At 38.8% G+C, this 19109-nt stretch overlaps 1 protein-coding gene across 1 annotated transcript; it reads right to left on the bottom strand.

The window, feature by feature from the left end:
- Positions 1-2566: 2566 nt before the first annotated feature.
- On the bottom strand, positions 2567-17455 carry itga6a (integrin, alpha 6a; the record flags this gene model as incomplete). The annotated part of the gene is made up of 25 exons (XM_080752595.1): positions 17346-17455; positions 11894-12018; positions 11699-11778; positions 11289-11550; positions 10527-10658; positions 9894-10107; positions 9246-9439; positions 9057-9151; positions 8313-8440; positions 8121-8210; positions 7978-8039; positions 7715-7887; positions 7342-7485; positions 7119-7234; positions 6290-6452; positions 6069-6155; positions 5895-5974; positions 5736-5813; positions 5524-5626; positions 5210-5386; positions 4445-4549; positions 4208-4324; positions 3985-4083; positions 3714-3839; positions 2567-2731 (listed from the first exon to the last, which is right to left on the bottom strand). Coding segments are annotated over exons 1-25 (3117 nt in total). The 5' UTR covers positions 17348-17455.
- Positions 17456-19109: the final 1654 nt, after the last annotated feature.

Genomic DNA, 19109 nt, shown 5'->3' with positions numbered 1-19109 from the left:
AATACCACATGTACAGTTACAGAATATTTGTAATGCTGTCACAAAATGAATAACCAACCACCCATCTGAAAAAAAAAATATGCTGAAAAAAAAAATATGCAGAAAAGCTTTTCTATTATAACAGACTTCTTTTGTACAGAATAAAAATATAGGTAGTGGTGGACATTAATAAAATTACATTTACTTGAGTACATCTTTTGATTATCTGCACTTCACTTGAGTATTTGTCATTCGCTCCACTACATTTCTAAAGGGAAAAAAAGTACATAATGAATTGTCCACTTAAATCCTAGTTCAAATATAGTGGAAAAAGCTCATCAAGCTCAATATGTTGTGAGCTTGTAGATCTGCCATTTTCATTTGATATTTTTTGGGGAAAGTCAATGCATTGACTATTAAAAATTTGATTTGTACTTTTGTACACATAAGCACTTATAAAAGCAAGTGCTGCAGTACTTTAAAGCAGTGGTTCTCAACCTGTGGGTCGGGACCCCCAGGGGGGTCGCCAGATGATTAACTTAATGTGCAACATTTGTTTTCTCACTCAACATTGAACAAACCAACAAAGGTTGAGTGCATAGACAGAGGCTATCTACACATTTCTAAACTGAGAATTTAAGGACGTTTTAATACCTCTAAAATGACAAATTAAACATTGGTCAAATTGTCAAACAGAGGCAGAAATTGTGAAAATAGACGATCTACATGCTCACAACGCCTCAATAGAACCGTGTTATACATAATGTAATGCCTCAACTCTTAGTGCTTGTCAGGGTGGGGGGTCCCCAGTTATATGATTATTTTGGGGGTCACGGCCTGAAAAGGTCGAGGACCACTGCTTTAAAGCCTCACTATGTACTTTTTTAAATTAATAAATACATTTTGTCCAATCTGTATGTTAATACAATATAACTTATACTATTGCGGTGGTTGTATTTTGCTCTTTGTTTCTCCTAGACAGGATCCGATACAAATCTTGACCTGATGGTCAAGATTTAACCCCTGAGCAAGCAGGCTGGGTCTATTAACTCATTGGTAAAAAACGGGGGTATAAGGGTAAAGTTACATAGTGCTACTTTAACTCGGGTAAAGATTTTACTGAGCAATTTTAACTTGTAGAGTAATATCTCCCAGACTCCCTCCCCATTATAAAATAAGACTGAAGTACTCAATGAATTGGAATTGAAATGCATTTGCTTTTTGAGTTCTTGGAAATATCTTTATTTTCGATCTCAAGAACAGACAGTGATGAGACATTCATTTTCAGTCACATTTTTCTGAGGGTAATTTAAACAACTTGGTTGTTCTGCATGAATTTCCCTTTAGATTTATTGAAAGAGGTAAGAAAAAAACACAGTGACTACATACTGTACAGTGGATCACCCGAATGTGTGTAGAATGATCTAAGGAGCTAAGTTGACTTTTAGAAAATAATCAGAAGTAGTCCTTTTAAATTAAATGTTAAAGTGATCCCTGACTAATACGACAAACATGCCTTAATACATTATAATTGTCCTCTATAACTACAATGTAAAATTAAAAACACCTCAATTATTTTATTTATTCTAGAAATAGCTAATCTTTCACTCAATAGGGGAAATGCCCGTCGCAAGTTGATGTCATAAATGTCAAGTGTGATCTATCCCTATGGAATTTATGGCATGCATGTGAAAATAAAAACAAACTTAATACTTCCTATGGTTAATATGAGCATCAAATCAATATTTCAAATGTTTTTGTGTTTTGTTTTTTTGCACATGCATGCCATAAAAATGACACATGACATCATCAACTTGCGACAGGCATTTCCCCTACTGAGTGAAAGATTAGCTATTTCTAGAAGAAATAAAATATTTAAGGTGTTTTTAATTTTACATTGTAGTTATAGAGGACAATTATAATGTATTAAGACATATTTGTCGTATTAGTCAGGGATCACTTTATGTTTCAATTAATACTGTCCATTAAGGATTTGTTTTGGAATGCTGAGCTAAAATAATGTATTGCTTTACATTCATGTAACACTGAGCTGACAAATAACTTGATAGCTGCAACGCAGCAAACCAACAAAGGGCTTGGAACTAACCTGCATAAAGGTCCACAAAATGTGCTGAACAATCAATGGGCACACTGTTTTAAAAAAGGAATAAGTTGGTCTACCCTGCACTAACTAAGTAATGCTGTGCAACTCCAAAAAACAGTAGTAAAATGTACCCTTTCTTTGTTTCACTCAAAACCAGCCCTGATATAGAAAACACTCTTTGGCTGATTGTAATCAGTTTCAACAAATACAAAATAAATATACATTTTGCTTAAGTATACAAATATATACAAAACATACAACATTTGCCAACTGTACATTACAGGAATTCAGAGACATGTTTGTGATGCAACTAGTAAAAAAACGTTATCTACAAATAAACACCATCGATGATTATTATTATGTTCCCCAAAGTCAGTAAACATTTCAGAACAAAAGATGATAGGGTCAACGTGCTTGTGGCTTAACCTCTGGGACAAGAAGGCGATGATCCCTGTCTCCAATTCATTTGAATGGTGAAATGTTTCAGGAGTAGCTCTCAGTCTCACTCCAAGAGGTCATCCACTGCTTTTTTTCAAAAGGATCAAGCTTCACATTTTCATCTTTGTACTGTTGAGATTCCTTTCTTATTCTTACTGCGTGGTACTTTGGAACGCTGTCATCATTCTTGGATCGTTTGAAGAATCCACACTGGGAAGAAACATATCCTGCATTACAAACTGCACTGACAACATAAATAAACACATAACATACAGTATATGTAATGTACACAATATAAGAGAAAGAAATGTGTGTAGTTAGTGCTTGCCTGAGAGAACATTATTTAACAACTTAAACCCTACAGTATATACTTCATTGTACATCAAATAGCAGATCTACAAGATGATGTGAGCTTGAAGATCTGCTATTTTTGTAGAATGTTTGCCCATTATGTCATGCCTAGAATAGGGATGCATGTGGTTAATATTTACATGTCATAGCCATGCAAGCAAAGCAGTAACAAGCAGAATCTGCTTCAAGCTCTTGCAGGATTCTTTTTAGAAAAGCATTTAAAGTTTGAAGAGGAGGAAAATGTTGTGTCTGTTGTTGACATAGAAAAAGCATGTATTTCTTGACAAAATGTTATTTATGTTAGTGTTAATGTTATAACATATGATGTTAATATGTTAATACATTCTGTTCTGACTAGCGATTCCACTGGCATTAGGACAATATGTGAACATTTGAATTTTGTCCACTGAATCTGTCGATTTGGCAGTTAGGCGTTTCCTTTAGAGAACAAGAAGAGTGAGTTCATTAGTCGGTCATAACCACACTCCATGTTAACAGCTTATTGTTTTGTTTGTTTTTACCCCGGGACTGAAAACATATCAGGCATTATGCCTCAGTAGAGAGTTTGTCTTTGTCAGAGGGCTGAACATGGATTTCTGCCTTGTGCACTGCAGCATCAAACTGGTCTTTTGGAGCTCTCTTGAAGAAACCACACTAGAGGAGGGCAAGGGGTGATGATGAATCGTTAGGGATGACAAAATGAATTGTTATTTTTGAAAGACTGTAGTCAACATAAAGCCCTCCCATCCACACAGGAGAACTGCAATTCAAGTGGCTATTAGGTTATACAAGTGCAGCACCAGAGAAACACGAGGACATATAGTAATTGCCGCAGCCTTACCTTCCAGAGTAGAAACACTAGCAATGCTAACATCAGGATGCCAGCAAGAACAGCCACGAGGATGATCCACCAGGGAACTCCTCCGTACTGGGCAACCGTATCTTCTGGGAACACTGTCAATCTCACCTACAATGACCAACGAAAAGATTGGATAAAACAATGATCAAAGAGATTAATAACCAAAAATTACTTTGATATTAATGTCTTCACGTCTATGAATTTATATTGGCAGTTTGCAATGCATACATGGATGGATTGTTGGGTCACTCACCTGAGTCTCAGCATTTCTCATGATCATATTTTTAGCAGGGTTGTCTAGCCTGAGTGAGGCTTTCACTATAATATCAAGGTAGCTCAGCGAAGCATAGTTCTGTTTTAAGACAAAGACAGTCAGTCAGTTCAAGCAGTCATTAAAAATCATGAGATTTAGCTCTGGGGCTGCATGACTCAAAACTGGTGGTAATTGTGTGTTTTAAATAATGTTGTTACTGTACCTCCAGGAAGGTTGAATTCCATAGACGAGATCTCAATGAAATCACTGCTGTACTATCTAAGCCCTGTAGGGGGCACTTGATAACCACACATTTGGCATCATATCCATTCCCACACATCTGGAGGGAAAGAGCAAGTCTTATCATAAGATATTCTGGACACGATTATATTTTTAAATACTTTTACATTTTTAAATACTATAATTGATATAATGTAGAAGCCTCTTGCCAAAAACTCACCAAAACCTTACTCTTTCTTTTGTCCAGCAGTTGGCCTAAAGATATTTTACTGTTAGATGCTTTTCTTCCTCCAACTTCACGCTTGCTTCTGGATAAGGATGACTCCTGAAAGCACATCATTTCCCATTTACTCTAATCCCAATTGACCATATTAAGATATAGGCCATTTTGCTCTCACGCCATGCTCAGGGGGTGTAGATTCTAGAACCTCAATCTCATAGCATGACGTGAGTGCAAAATGGGCACTGTGGGAATATAGGCCATTGAGCAGAATACATTTGGTTTGCTTATTATAACCAGTTACTTTAAAGGTAGGGTAAGTACTATTTTTTGGTCTAAGCAAAACATTTTTTGCTAAAGATTTAAAGCAGTTTATTCTGATTGCCTAATCATTGCTATAGTGTTTGTTCTGTATCAGGCGTCTCTCCAGCTGTTTAATGAACAGAAAATACATTTTCAGGTAGGTGACAAAATGTCAGCCAACCAGGAGAGATTACTTATCAGCTTCATTTCTTTGTGTCATTACTTTCAATTTCAGTTGTTTAATCTGTATCCTGATTGGATAAAATTGGTATCCCGAAAATGCATTTTCAGTTAAAATAAAGAGCTGAGAGACATGGAGACTCTTGTTACTGAACAAACACTCTATAGCTATGAGTATATAGAGCTATTCAATACCTATTTAAACCAAAGAAAATCCCTTACCCCACCTTTCACTTTTGCATGATTTAGCATGAACAAGAATGGACAAAGCAAAGCAACTACCTTTATGTGTTTGCGGGGGTTGATCTCAGACTCAGGAGAACAAGGGACCTCCTCCAGTCCGGTTGTGCTGATCTTCACCAGATAGAGGAGCCATTTCCCATCTACATTCTCTTTGGGCCACTGGATGTTCAGTGATGCTGTGCCAAACGAAGTCAAAGGCTTCCCCAAATTGTTTATCTGAAGGAATATTCAAAATGGCAAGTTATATTATACATCCAATCAACCACATTTTGTAACATTACTAGTGGTTGCTAAAGGAGGACATGGTGGATTGTTGTGACTACTGGAGAATGGTTAAAGAAGGTGGAGTTTACCCTGAACTCATAGTTGATCAAACTGCCAATTTCATCTTCTGTCTTCATGGCACTCTCTCCCTTCACAGCACCCCCAAAATTTACCTGGGAAGGCCTTGCTACCCTGGTGGAAAACACACAGAATGCTTCAGTATACTCGTGATGATTCCAAATAACAATTCCAACTACTAGTATTATGTTAGAGATTCAAAAATGTGTATGCCGAGACTTACCCGGTGACTGACAGCGACAGCTCAATTACTATCTTGACTTTTGCTCTCACAATGGCAATTTCTTCCTGTGTACTGGTCCTAATAGAAGGAATAATCATAAGTATGAAATTATAATTGTTGTTGATGATGATCACACACGCAAAGTAAGCTTATACTTACGTTTGTAAATGCAATTGGATGTCGATCTCTGTGGTTTCGAGAGAGATACCCACAGTGCTTAAGAGAATGTAAAACGTAGCCTGAAGACAAAACAAATAAAACCAATAAGCATGAATAAAATCGATATGATCACACCATAATGAGCAGATGAATGACTGCTACGGAGGACAATACCTCTGAGTCTCTCTTGAGTGGATTTCCCAGGTCACACTCTGCTTGAGAGCCATTCTGGTTAGCAACACAGAGTATTGGTTTGTCCCTCTGAAAAAAGAGCATGTTGCAATGTTATGACGCATGGACAATTTGTATATTGTGAATGCAGTCCACAGAAGCACCTGTGCAACTGCATTGTTTAATAGTATTTTGTTTTGTTTTGTGCTGTTGTTCTTGTTTACCATTTTCTGCGAACGGACTCCAGAATAGGAAAGTGCATCTGGAAAGGACCCCACTAGCTTAGCCTCATGAGCATCGTCTCCATTATGGTTTGTCACAGTCACCTCCAGTGCAATGTCTTTTTTCTCGTCACTCAAATAGAACACAGGGAGACCGTCCTCATTGCTGATAAACAAATATGAAAGTTAAAAAATATGTACTATTTTCAAACACAGACTCAGAATTAAATGTGGCTAACAGCATTCTGTTTGTATGCACCACATATCGGGAATAAACTCCCATAACACTGCATGTCTGCTACAACTCTCAGTTCTTTTAAATCAAAGCTTTATTTCAGATTCTCTTGTTTTTATCCAAATCAACCTTAAGTACTTTGAATTGTCTTGTTGTTGAGATGTGCTATACAAATATGTCCTTGCCTATGGCTTTTGTTTCGCTGTCATATATACAATAAATCAGATGCTGAGTTCAAGTCACATTCCTAGTACATATATATAAGCAATAAAGGAAATTCTGATTCTGGATTATCTCTAAAACAAAATGAATATACAGTACATAGTTGTCAAAATGAATAAATAGTTGCCATGACATGCTGTCATTTGCTGTCATAAATACTGTATGCCTTACTAAGAGTCATACTGTATGTTGTAAAAGAAAAACATACAATATACTATGGCGCCCAATATAGGTAAAGACAAAAGAAAAGATTTAAAATATATATAAATTATATTTTACCAGAGAGATTATTTATTTTAAACTTAATTATACCTTGGGTTCAAAAGTTCAAAATTGTATTTTATTTATCTATAGAACTTAATTGTTTGTACTCACATGGGCAACGAAAGGAAAACATCTTGATTGTTTTTCTTGTAGCAGAATTTGTACTGCAACTGCAAGTTACTTTGACAAATATTATCACTTCCACATCCCTCCTTCAGGAAGTTAACCTGCAACAATAGCACAATCACACATCATAATTTGATAGACCACCATGAATTCAATTCAATTTGATTCAATAAGATTTTGCAATAATTGGAGCAGCTGGAATGTTTACCTCCCAGACATCTTTGCTAGGTTGAGAGGAATCTAAAATAGGTATAAGCTGAGGAAGTGTTTCCTGTCTCTTTTGACGCTTTGTTCCCACAATTCTCACAGCCACCTCGATGGGAACGCCCCGCAGTTTGTCCTTAATGTTGTCCTGTGCAAAGCAGAAACTATAATGGTTAAATAAAGAATAATCATTCATTTCTAAGTAAATGACACGGGAAAGTTGTCAAACAGGGGTGAAAACACAATCTTTGGCCTTCCGGCAGGGTGTCGGACATGATTAACACTGAGGGTTTTTTGTGTAGCTCAGACTGCCTGACTGACAGTTTCTCAATCACTAGTGGGTGATGGACTGCCTATTTGTTTTAGCTTCCTCTCACCTGAAGTTTGACTTTGATTTTGATGCATAATGGTTTCTTGTTCTGCCCACGTAAGTCCATGATACCAGTGGACTGATAGTCTTGGTCGGTGGAGGACTTGTTCAGGAACACAACTCTGGATAGAAGCCCCTGTTTCCTTCGATCCCCCTCTGCCTCCATAGAATAACCGATGGCTGTTAAAGTGGGGAAAGTGTGCATGAGAAAAGAAAATACTTTCTGCTGACTTCGATATGGGAGAATATTACTTATAGCATCTCACTCACTCAGTCTTGGGCTGTAGGATGCAGTGTTTGCCTTGTAGGAGAAGCATGCCTCCACAATGAAGCTAAGAATAAGAAATGCTTTGTTAATCACTTATAAAACATATATCTGAATACAATGCCTCAAGGACAATTTTAATACATACCAAATACTGTTACCGCAGGTTTTCTTTGTGAGGTCTATTTCCCTTGGGTTTAATTTGACATCCATCTTGATGCTTATGACTGGCCTTGCTCTGAGAAAAAAAGGTGGTTGCATGAAGTTGCTGAAACTTATGGTGGATAACAGGATAACATAAGAATGAACTATGTGAATGAATGTATTAAATAATAATTACCTGTAAATCAGAGCTGTGTCTGACAGGGAACCTACAGCCAGATCTGGATAAGAGTTACCATCCAAGTCCAAGTTCCCTGCTAGAGAATATCCAAACAATCTGATGTTGTATTGTCCTCCTGAAAGAATCTACAATGAAGTTGGAAAGATTATTTCACTCTCCAGGACAAGTGATGTTGAACTTTGGTGGAAACGTATAGGTCTGTCTTCCTAACTAAATAAAGTACAAATCACCTTTCATCAGTTATTCCTGTGCTACCCCTTCAATCTTATTGTATAGTGAAATTGGTCTAAAAATCACACTATTACCGCATAAACAACATTGTTTATGCGGTAATAGTGAATATGTGAATACATTGTATTCACGTTACTGTATAATTACCCTTTGAATTTGAGCACCAATAAGTTATGCACCCCAATGTTCTACTGAAGCCAATCATTACTATTTTATAAAAATGTGTATCAACTATTGATATTTGACCCCCCCCCCCAAGGGTTTTCCCATGGTGTCAAATACTGATATTTGACCCCCTATGACCCCTCCCCCCCCCACCCCCATGACCCCCTATCGTGTGATGTCATGTGGGTATCATCATCATCAGCAGCAGCACCGTTCACTTCACACTGGGGTGATTTTTAAAATATATCTTGACCAACTTTAGAGTTACATCAACAACCCATCTACCAACGCATACTTTAAAGTTATACAAGCAAGTGATTATGTGCAGAGCTTAGTAACACAAACCTGTGCAGGCTTAGTGTGGATTCCTTGGGCAGAGCCATGATAAATGTAAACCTTTCCTGCCCCTGCATCGTCATAGGGAGCTCCGACAGCAATGTCTACAAAAGAGAAACCAGTTGAAGCAATGAGATCTATAATACAGAACTGATATACAGAAAGCAGCACAAAAAAAGGAAGGGAGCCCAGCAGTACCTGCATATGAGTCCTGATTGGTGTCCCCAATGTTCTCCACTGCCAATCCAAACATTGAATCTTTGGTTCCATTGAGGCGGATAGGAGTGATCTTGTCCCACTTTCCTGCCTGGTTGATGTAGACATAAACAGCTCCTCCAACATCTCCATCCTTCATGAAGAACTGAGGAGCTCCCACGACTATATCTTGCCATCTAGAACACAATTAACAGAAGGATTTCATGACTTTAGAATAATAATAAGTATTGCAGGTATACACTTGAAATGAGCAACTAGGACCACAAATAATTAATATGATAGTCTAAGAAATGTATTTCTTTCTTAGGGCCGATGCATACTCCCCTTTTAGAGCCAATTTTTTTTTCGACGCGGCTCTGTCTAAACTACAATATGACGTCATTCAGAGGTTCGGATTGAGGGTACATTAATCGGCTGTTCGGTGCTGCAGAGATTTTGTGACTCCCCGAACCAAACTGAAATAAATTCGTCTCGAAAAGTGGAGTATGCATTGGCCCTAATAGTTGAATCTTTGTGTGGTCAGTAAAATTGTGTTAATTTATCCATTTGTAACTCAGAGAGTGTACAGATGCAACAAATCCAATTGTACACACTCAGAATTAAATGAACATTTCAGGAAATGTCACATACCCATCAGAATTCAGGTCGACTACAGCCACATCATATCCAAAGGAGGATGCAAGCCCTGCGCCCTTCAGAATGTACTCTGCATGCAGTTTTGTAGAAGCCTGACTCTCTTTCCTGAACAGCACCACAGCACCAAAGTGATCCGATCTGGGCGCCCCGGCCACTATGGTTAAACCATGACCCTTGCTGATGCTGTATCCCGAATCAAGAGAAAATCCTAAAGCATGGGAGATGTTTTAGATGATACATTTTTATGTTCAGAATGCGTTCTTTTAGATTTATAAAAAGGAACATGAATGAACACAAATAAACTAAGATCATATGTCATATTTTGTAAGCTATTAGTTCTCATGTAATGGAAGAATGTGTGAGTAAACCTTTAAATAACAACATAATGATACATTTGTGAGTTAACCACCATGGGGTTGTCAAGAAGTAAATTAAAGGTTGAAGGAATGAACCCCTAAGGTCACAAACCTAAATAACTATTGGTTGACACATCTAGAGATCCCTTAGTGTTGACCTGCAGAGGGTGACGGTTGGCAGATGAATTGTTCCTAACAGGATAACTGAGTAGAACAACACGTAGCTGAGACTTTAAGGATGTGTAAACAAGGCTCCTGAACAGAAACCCACCTAGGTAGCTGTTGGCACGCACACGCAATGGATCAGCGTCTGAGGGGTTCTCATCCAAAACTTCATAAGGACCATCATCATAAAATCCCATTTCCAGTAAAGTGTTGTTCTTCTGCTCTGCTCTTACCATGCCTGAAGAAGTGGAAATTGAAGAAGAAAGACATTTAGGAATGGGGAAAATTGACAGGATACTATTATATACAAAACAGCAGATTTTAGCAATCAACCACTTTTACCAATCAACCATTTTCGTAATTAAAAAAAGAAATAGCTGATCTATAAGCTCACAATGTGTCACACATGCGACATGCTTGTAGATCTCTATGTTTTAAGTTTGGTAGATCTTTGAAGCTCAAAACAGGGATGGGTTTAGGGATGGTAAATTAGTCCCGGACTTGACAGCTAGAATGAAAACCAACAGCACTCTTCTTACACATGGAGATTCAAGCCTGGGTCTCCCCTGCATCAACCATTCATCAAAAGGGGAACACCTCCCACCCACTCACCCAACCCCAAGGGAGATATTAGGTAACCTGGCAAGCCAGCCTGATACTTTACAGTCACTCACTCGTTCCTTGATACTGGGGAAGGAACGAGTGAGACGAGTGAGTGACTGCACAGTATCAGGCTTGCCAGGCTAGATATTAGGCTGCTGGGAGGCAGCAGGCATAGCTACGCTGCTACACATAGAAGTGCAATTGAGAACCATTGGTTCAACTGCACTAGCATTCGCATTCATTGAGATACAAGATAAGTTGTTACCTTTCCAGTTGTAAGCTCCTGGTGCTCCAAACAGTACATAATGGTAGTCCTTGGTAAAGGTGGCAGCCAGGCCCTGCTGGCAGGATCCGAACCGCTCATGACCTCTGGCTCTGCCCTCACAGAACTTCCAGTTGCCTCCGTCCTCATCGGAAGACGCGTCGATGGTCAGGTCCTGGCTCAGAACATAGCAGCGGCCGGTGATGTCGCGGGACTCTTGCGGCGTGTTCACAAACAAGCGCCTCTGGTAGCGATGAGCGCACGTCTGCAGGTCACAAAATGAGACGTGCCACAGTTCATATCCATCAATCCGTGAGACACCGAACACAAAGCAGGCCTGGTGCAAGGCCATGACAAAAAGCCTTAAAAACAGCTGCAACAGAAATCTCTAAATGTGTGACAGCATTACTTACTACAATCTTCCCTCCGGGTCCCTGGCTCTGTACTGTCACCCCCATCCACTGGTTCTCCTTGTTCTCATTCCGTTCATCCTCTGTGAGAATACACCAACCAAGTTATGAGTACTTTAGCATGACATCAGTTTCAAATTAATAACTTGGTATAGCCGCAAAATTTTTAAAGAGGATCGAGTCAAACCAACTGCTCACCTTCATTGTCAAACTGAACACGTTCACAGGCACTGGATTGTGTTATTTCACATTTATACAGGCCTCCTGTGATGTTAGATTTCTGCTTGCCCAGAGATTTGGCCCTGGGGGCTCCAATCAATAGCCTATAGAGGGGGGGAAATACAATATTAGTTTTCTAGTCTTCTATTATGCAATGCATGACAAGTTGCTAGACAAGTTCATCTTTTTATGACTTGTCTTTTAACAAATACAATCAATGTTTCAATACAATAGTACAGGTGTGGTGTTCAGTAATTAATACTTAGGATAATACTTAATAACAATGCCAAGTCACCTTAACTATCACAAGTTACCTAATATTGCAGCAATGTCACATTACAGATGTAAAAAAAAGGCAAAACAAAAAGGCCCTTATCTGATTTTCAAAGTGGGGTCTGGGGATTGAGGTTACACGAAGACCCCAAACAAAAATGAGGAGTCATTTCATTTCATTACAGTACCAAAATATATTCATGTCTTGCATGACTATTGTAACAATGTGTTTCAATATCACCATTATGACTTTTTTCCTCACGAATAATTAAAACATGAAGGTCCGGGAACTCTGAAAGTCAATTTGCAAAACACGCAGAGTGAATAGCTTAGCTATGAGTGATCAGCTATGAGTGATCAGCCTTTATGAAAGGCCATTGTAATCACACTTTGACTGGTGCTTCCATACAGCGCTCAACATTTTTTGATAATAAGAGACAAAATAGAACACTGCGTTGTTTAACAGTAGACTACTGTGCTGTACATTCTGCTTTGGGCAAGAGAGCATTGGAGCAGGCAATCTAATTTGGAGCATGTTCAATAATGGGATTGTTCTGTACAACATCTCACTAACCACATCTTGCTAACACCCACACTTTCTCTGAGAGCCTTAACACGCATAAAGGGACGCATGCCATGTGTTACAGTTTTGGTTAAAGTGAATGGCCACTAGGTATACATCTTTGACAACACTTCTCGTTATTAAGTTGCGAGTAATGTATGAAGGACAGGGTAGTCAGACAGTTTGATTAACTTTTTTTCCTTTGTGATGATTTTAGGATGTGGGTTGTACTTAGCACTTAAGAAAATGAAAAACAATTTCAGTAGTAAAAGAAGTAAACAGAAAGCTCATTGTTGGACAGCCTCAAAGAGGGAGGGAGAGGGAGAAAGAGGGCACCAAAAAGTGTCTGGGTCACATTTTCCAGTCTGGACAGTTAGAGCCACAGCCCATGTTAAGAAAGCATGTGAAAACACCATTAGATGTACTGCAAAAATGTTAAAAATTTAAACTCCAATTTGCAGTGCATACTTGTAACAACACGAATGTTTTGGGGGAAATACATTCTTTTACAAGCTTCCACAAAGACATAAGGAAGCTCCTCTGCAATATGAAGCACCGTGAGAAGTCACTAGCAAACACAGGGACTATGTGGGAATTTTCTCAAAGGACAGGGAAGGAATCCTCTCCACCCTCTTCCTTTTTAGACTGTATAGTTCCATAGTCCTTTTCCTACATGTGCTATTGATCTCTGCACTGTAGCTCTTCATTTGCTAAAGAAGAGTGCTCCAGAGGTGGTCCTTTGTGAGGTCGTGCCCACAATTCTAACGTACCCCTCCCTTCAATCCACAGCTGGTGGAATGCAAATACAAATAGCAGTCAATTGAAAGGTTTTAAACACAATGTCAAAGTGCAGCCACTGTGAAGAGATTTTGCCAAGCATGTTTTGTAGTCTATAGTCTACACAGTATATGAAAACTAGAAATTGAAAAGATCAGTTAGAATATCCTTCCAGAGAGGATGGGGCCAGTGCGGGCCACATTATTTGTGCTGTTTACATCACACTCAAAAAGTAAAGAGAAGCCATATCCATAGGATCACATGCAAAGGTCGGGGGAAAAAACAGCACATATGTGCAGAGATTATAACTCAGGAACACCTGCAACTTAACTTCTCAGTACAGTGACAGTTGTAGAATTTAGCGAGTCTGTGAAGAGCAACAGTAACATTTACGTGCAATACTCCAGCCCTTTGCATCCAAAGGCAAACACATGGACAAGCTGTTGAGCCTGGAAGGAAGCTAAATTGCACTTTCTTGAACTAACTATGAAAATAGCCTAATTAAGAAGATTAAACACAGGCTCACAGATATTCCTTATGTTGTACCTAAACTGCCAGCAATGTGATACATAGTGGACATATGCCCTACAGTATATACTACAGTACTTTGTTGTATATGACAGCAAAATTAGCCTAGGCTGCAGATCTGCTATTTTTGCTATTTTAGAAAGAAAAAATGGGATGCCATGGTTTGTTGATCTAAACTAAGAATAATTATCAGACACTAAATTATGGATGTCACTTAACTATTCAAATCAATTACCAATCAATGTTACAGCCCATATTTTGTATGGACTATTCTCTGTTAGAGAAACAGCCACTGCAATAACCCACTTCCCGTGCAAAAATGATGCCACCTCATGCAGTGTGTCTGTCATTGCTGTGTAAATGAGAATGGGTAGTGTCCACTGTGGGTGCATACAGTGACCTCACTGGTCTTTGTTAACAGATGTGATCCAACGTTCCCACAGCTGTGCACTCAATGCCACCAGAACCCCTGCAGCTGCTCTAACTGATTCAGTTTACACACACACATTGTTTTGTGCTGACCTTTGACTGCCTTGTTACATCAATAAAGGAATTACTTGCACGTTCTAAGAGGACAGATTGAGCTCAAGTAACAGAAAATATATATATAAAACAGCTCAAAATAGCCAGTGACTGTAGCTTACTAATTCACCTGTTTCGTGTAATCTCACGAGAAATGTACAGTCAGTGATGGAGTGACACACTCCAATACAGTGCCCGGAATCTTGACCGCAGAAAAAAGAACGACTGCATTCAATCTCTCAGGTTACACGTGCACAGATGGCCTGGCATGTCTAGTCAAATAACCGTTTCTCTGGTTTCATTGGAAAGACATCATAACCACATCGCTGACTCAACAGCCTATCCAAATCACTGTTTCCATAGAGGGCACATTTTGGTCAATAATGTGGCATAACGACGTGGTCCATTCCTTGTCCTCCGAGATTCATCAATGATGTGTAATTGATTGCCATTGACAGCATGTAAAGTCCTCTTTTGCTTCTGATGAACATAATAATCTAATTTAATAATCTAATTATATGTACAGGAAAACATAGTCCCATACTGAGAGAGAGAGAGAGAGAGAGAGGAGGTGAGCTATATGCAGTATGTTTAACAAAGTGTTATGCACAACTTGTCGTTTCCTGAGCTGTGAAATGAGATACCTGGTTAATGTGCCTGCTGGTTTCATGACCAGGAGGGCTGCTCATTGCCTAGTTGTCTGCTCTACTGAGCTTTCACTTGGTTGGCTGATTATCTGAGGGTCACATGGGGGATTTAGAACTGAGATTATGAACAAGCAGCCACAGGGGGAGATGTAGTTGTTCCCATGCTTTTCTGAATAACACCACTACACAGAATTTCAATACAAATGAGACTCAATTATCTTTAACCAATTTATGAGCGTCAAACCAGATAATCAGAACATAATCTAGGCAGATAGATGCAGTATGTCCTTGGTAAAAGCTTGGTAAAGGCTCAGTGGCTCACTCACAGTTTTACAAGCTTTTCACTATAGGTCATTGTAAGTAGAGTCAACAAATTAATAACATGTCCTATAAAAGATAGCCCCCCCATTGGCATCTGGGACATAGCAGACTTTGCACAAATTAGTGATTTCTGAGGCCAGAAAGTGTAGGGGCCAGCTTATTTTAGTGTGCATATCACATAAATCAGCTTGTCTGCTAAACTGTGAATCTTTACTCTGACTTTTACTGGATGAGAGCCAGCAGTCAGACCAGTGCCAAATTCCAGACTTCTGTTTGCCCCACAAAATACCACTATATTCTCTGTCAAGTTGAACACCCCTGCTGCCTGCACTTCAGCTTTGTTTTGAAGGTATATATACTTCTTAGACTTCTGCAAGCACACATGAGGTGTCCATGTAAAATATAAGCTACATAGAATGTGAACTTTAAGGTTAATTGTGCTCTATATGCATCATTAACTGCCTTTCCAGGTGGGTCTAACTGCAGCCACAACACTTGTGATGCATGTCACAGATTATTGCACTCAGACTGAAGGAAATTTACTCACTTTATGACTTTATATGACACACCCATAGGCTACTATTCATTGTCTCAGATTGTCTAAATGCTGTTTGGAAAAGAAAAGAAAAAAGAAAAGAAAAGGATACATAAATAAATAAAAACACTATCTAATTTTAATAATCTAGTTTTGCTGCCTGAGTGTGGCAGAAATTAAAACTTTCCCTTATTGGCAAATCATCTGTCATGAAATTTCGAATGTGTCCCTCAATATCTTTGCAGCCATCATGTCACTGCATGTTGCTATATAAAATAAAATAAAACATTTGTAGCCTACTGAAACTAAAGTAACTATAGCCTACTATATAACATAGCCTATAAACTACAACATAAGCAAAAAGGCAAATTGAAATGATATAGGCTATATATTTTAAATAACTAATAATTAGGAGCCAGTTAAACGTTTTTGAATCAATGTTCCAGTTGTAGATGCCGACATAATAATTGAGAATAGTCATAGGCTAGGTCTGCTCAACAGTTGTCCCTTCACTTTGACAAAACGACATGACCCCACATTTGCATGACAAATATAACCATTGTTCATTCACCCAGTCTTTTGACCGCCTTTTATGTCATCCGCTGACATGGTGGCAGAGTCACCCTCTCCATTGGAAAATAAATAAATAATAAAATGCAGGATTTCTAAAGTGACACAGTGGCACTACAGAAAGGACCGGTAGCCTATTGTTATTTTGCCCCCATGGCCCGCCCCATGCACTAAGTCCTGAATATCAGCTACATTTCAGCCTACATACATTCTATAGGCATATCATTTATAGGCCTATACAGTAGCCTATATAGGCCCTATCTATGTCCTCCACAATGCAACATATAGGATAGGTTTTAAGTCGGCTATTTAAGTTATTCCTCCACTCATTTTATATTAATTGTCCAAAAGAACCCCAATTTAAACAAGCCATTGAGCTTTCTTATTTGTGGTTTAAACACTTTTAGTTGACCTATCAGCTAGTGAACTGTACTGTCCTGTACTTTTTTCCTATGCAAACTTCTAATAAAATATTCAATCAATCAAACAAACCAAGTCAAACTTTCCCCGCAAATGGGCGGGTTGTATCACCAGCCTACATGATGAACCTGTCCTGACTCCTGTCAGGTGCACAGCGATGAATTGAATTATGATGCATGGGGTTAGATAAGGTTACGCTGCTACAGCTACACACGTTTCAGCTAAACCAATATAAAGTTAAAAGTTATTTCTAAAAATGAAGATCGGCTCACTCACATTCTTTTTTCGGGATTTAGTTGCCGATGCAGGGCTAGAGAAAATCCAAAGAGGCTCCCCGGTTCTCCGATCTTCCTGAGGACATTACTGGTATCAAAATTAAAGGCAGCGGCGGATTCCAAAAAATATAAAAGTGCAAAATAGATGACCGAGTATCTCCTTTGGAGCAGCATTGTCACGTGTATCTATCCTCCGGAGCTTATAGCTTGTGGTGTAAAAGTTGTGTTGCCGGTCACCCAGCTCCCAGTCCCCACTGCTCGGTAGTCACAAGTGATGTGAACGCTGTCGTTGTTTTTCCCGGGGTTAGAGCTACTGATGAGGAGAGGAGAGGATAGCCCCCCTCCTGTGGGTAGTCCCTGATCCTGACGTCAACGCTTGATCGCTATTATCTCACTTTATTCTCAGAGGTGGGAAAAGTAGGCTAGGGCTAGGCTACTCACATTGTTGCTTAAAGGACAACTTCGTTTTTTTTTGCAACAAGGGTTCTTAATTTAGATTGTAGGCTAATTAGATAAAAGAAAAGATGAGTGTTATTGATTGATTGAAGAATTTATTAGAAGTTTGCAATAGAAAAAAGTACAGTTTCATGACAGTACAAATCACTGGTACAAGGTCAACTTAACTAAAAGGAGATCCTAGAAAGCAGAGGCTTATTTCCACAGGAACCACACTTTAAGTATCTCATATAGACTATAACATTGAAAGACAGACGGATAGAACATAGTACTTTATCTAGGATAATATCAGTTTCAAAAGCATAACATCAAATACAAAGGCAGAAAAAGAAAAAAGGGGGGGGGGGGGCATGGGGGCTTAGTCTATTTACAAGTCACGGGTAGCAGCTGTCTGAAGGTGACTTTTCATACCAATTTTGAAGGAGGCTAGGGATGCTCTCCTTTAAGGCTTGTGGAAGGGCGTTCCGTACATGTTGATGGTATAACAGGAGAACGAGTTAAAAAAAAATCATTTGCTGCTTTCTATATCATTTTAGTGATTTTTATGATTTTGATTTCAGTGGGATTTTGCTTACAAGTGGCTAAATAGGCCTATGTCTTTTTAGACACAACAAGCCCTAGCCCATTCCCAAAATGCACCAATCTTTCATTGGCAGATTATGGGGCTAGTAATGTTACTGTAAATAGCAATAAAGAAATCAACGGCTTAGTGTGTCTAAAATACTTAATATAGCCACTTGTACGCATGCCCCCACACATTGAAATCAAAATCGCTAAAATCTCTAAAAAGTAGGCTACCTCAAAAGTGTACTTTGTTTGAGTATGAGTTAAAAAGGGACCCCATTCACCCCAAAAACAAGCCCAAAAGCTTTCTTGTGGTGTTTATCCTTGTTGACCTTGCAGTGAACTGTACTGTCCTGTACTGTACCTGTTCCTATGCAAACTTCTAACAAAGTATTCAATCAATCAATCACTTGAGTAAATGTAATTAGTTAGCCTCCTTTACACCACTGGTAGGTATAACATAATGATTTGTTGTGTCTCCCATCAGTGCTCTCTTACAATGTAAATTATAGTTTAAACACCAAATAGGGAGAGAAAAGAAAGCAGATAATATTGTTTGTTGGCTGGAGGTGGGTCCATACTGTAACAACTCAACTCAACTGTAAAACACTAGAGGGTCGCGGCCCTTCGGGCCGCTCACATCTAGTAAAAAAAAAAAAAGTAAAAAAAAAAGTAAAAAAAAAAAAAAAGTAAAAAAAAAAAAAAAAAAAACGTAAAAAAAAAAATGGGGGGGGGGGGGGGGAAC

This window comes from Nannobrachium achirus, assembly GCF_963921795.1.
Source record: "Nannobrachium achirus genome assembly, chromosome: 22".
NCBI lineage: Eukaryota > Metazoa > Chordata > Actinopteri > Myctophiformes > Myctophidae > Nannobrachium > Nannobrachium achirus.
Note: the sequence above shows the minus strand (reverse complement) of the source record. Positions and strands in the feature narration are given on the sequence as shown.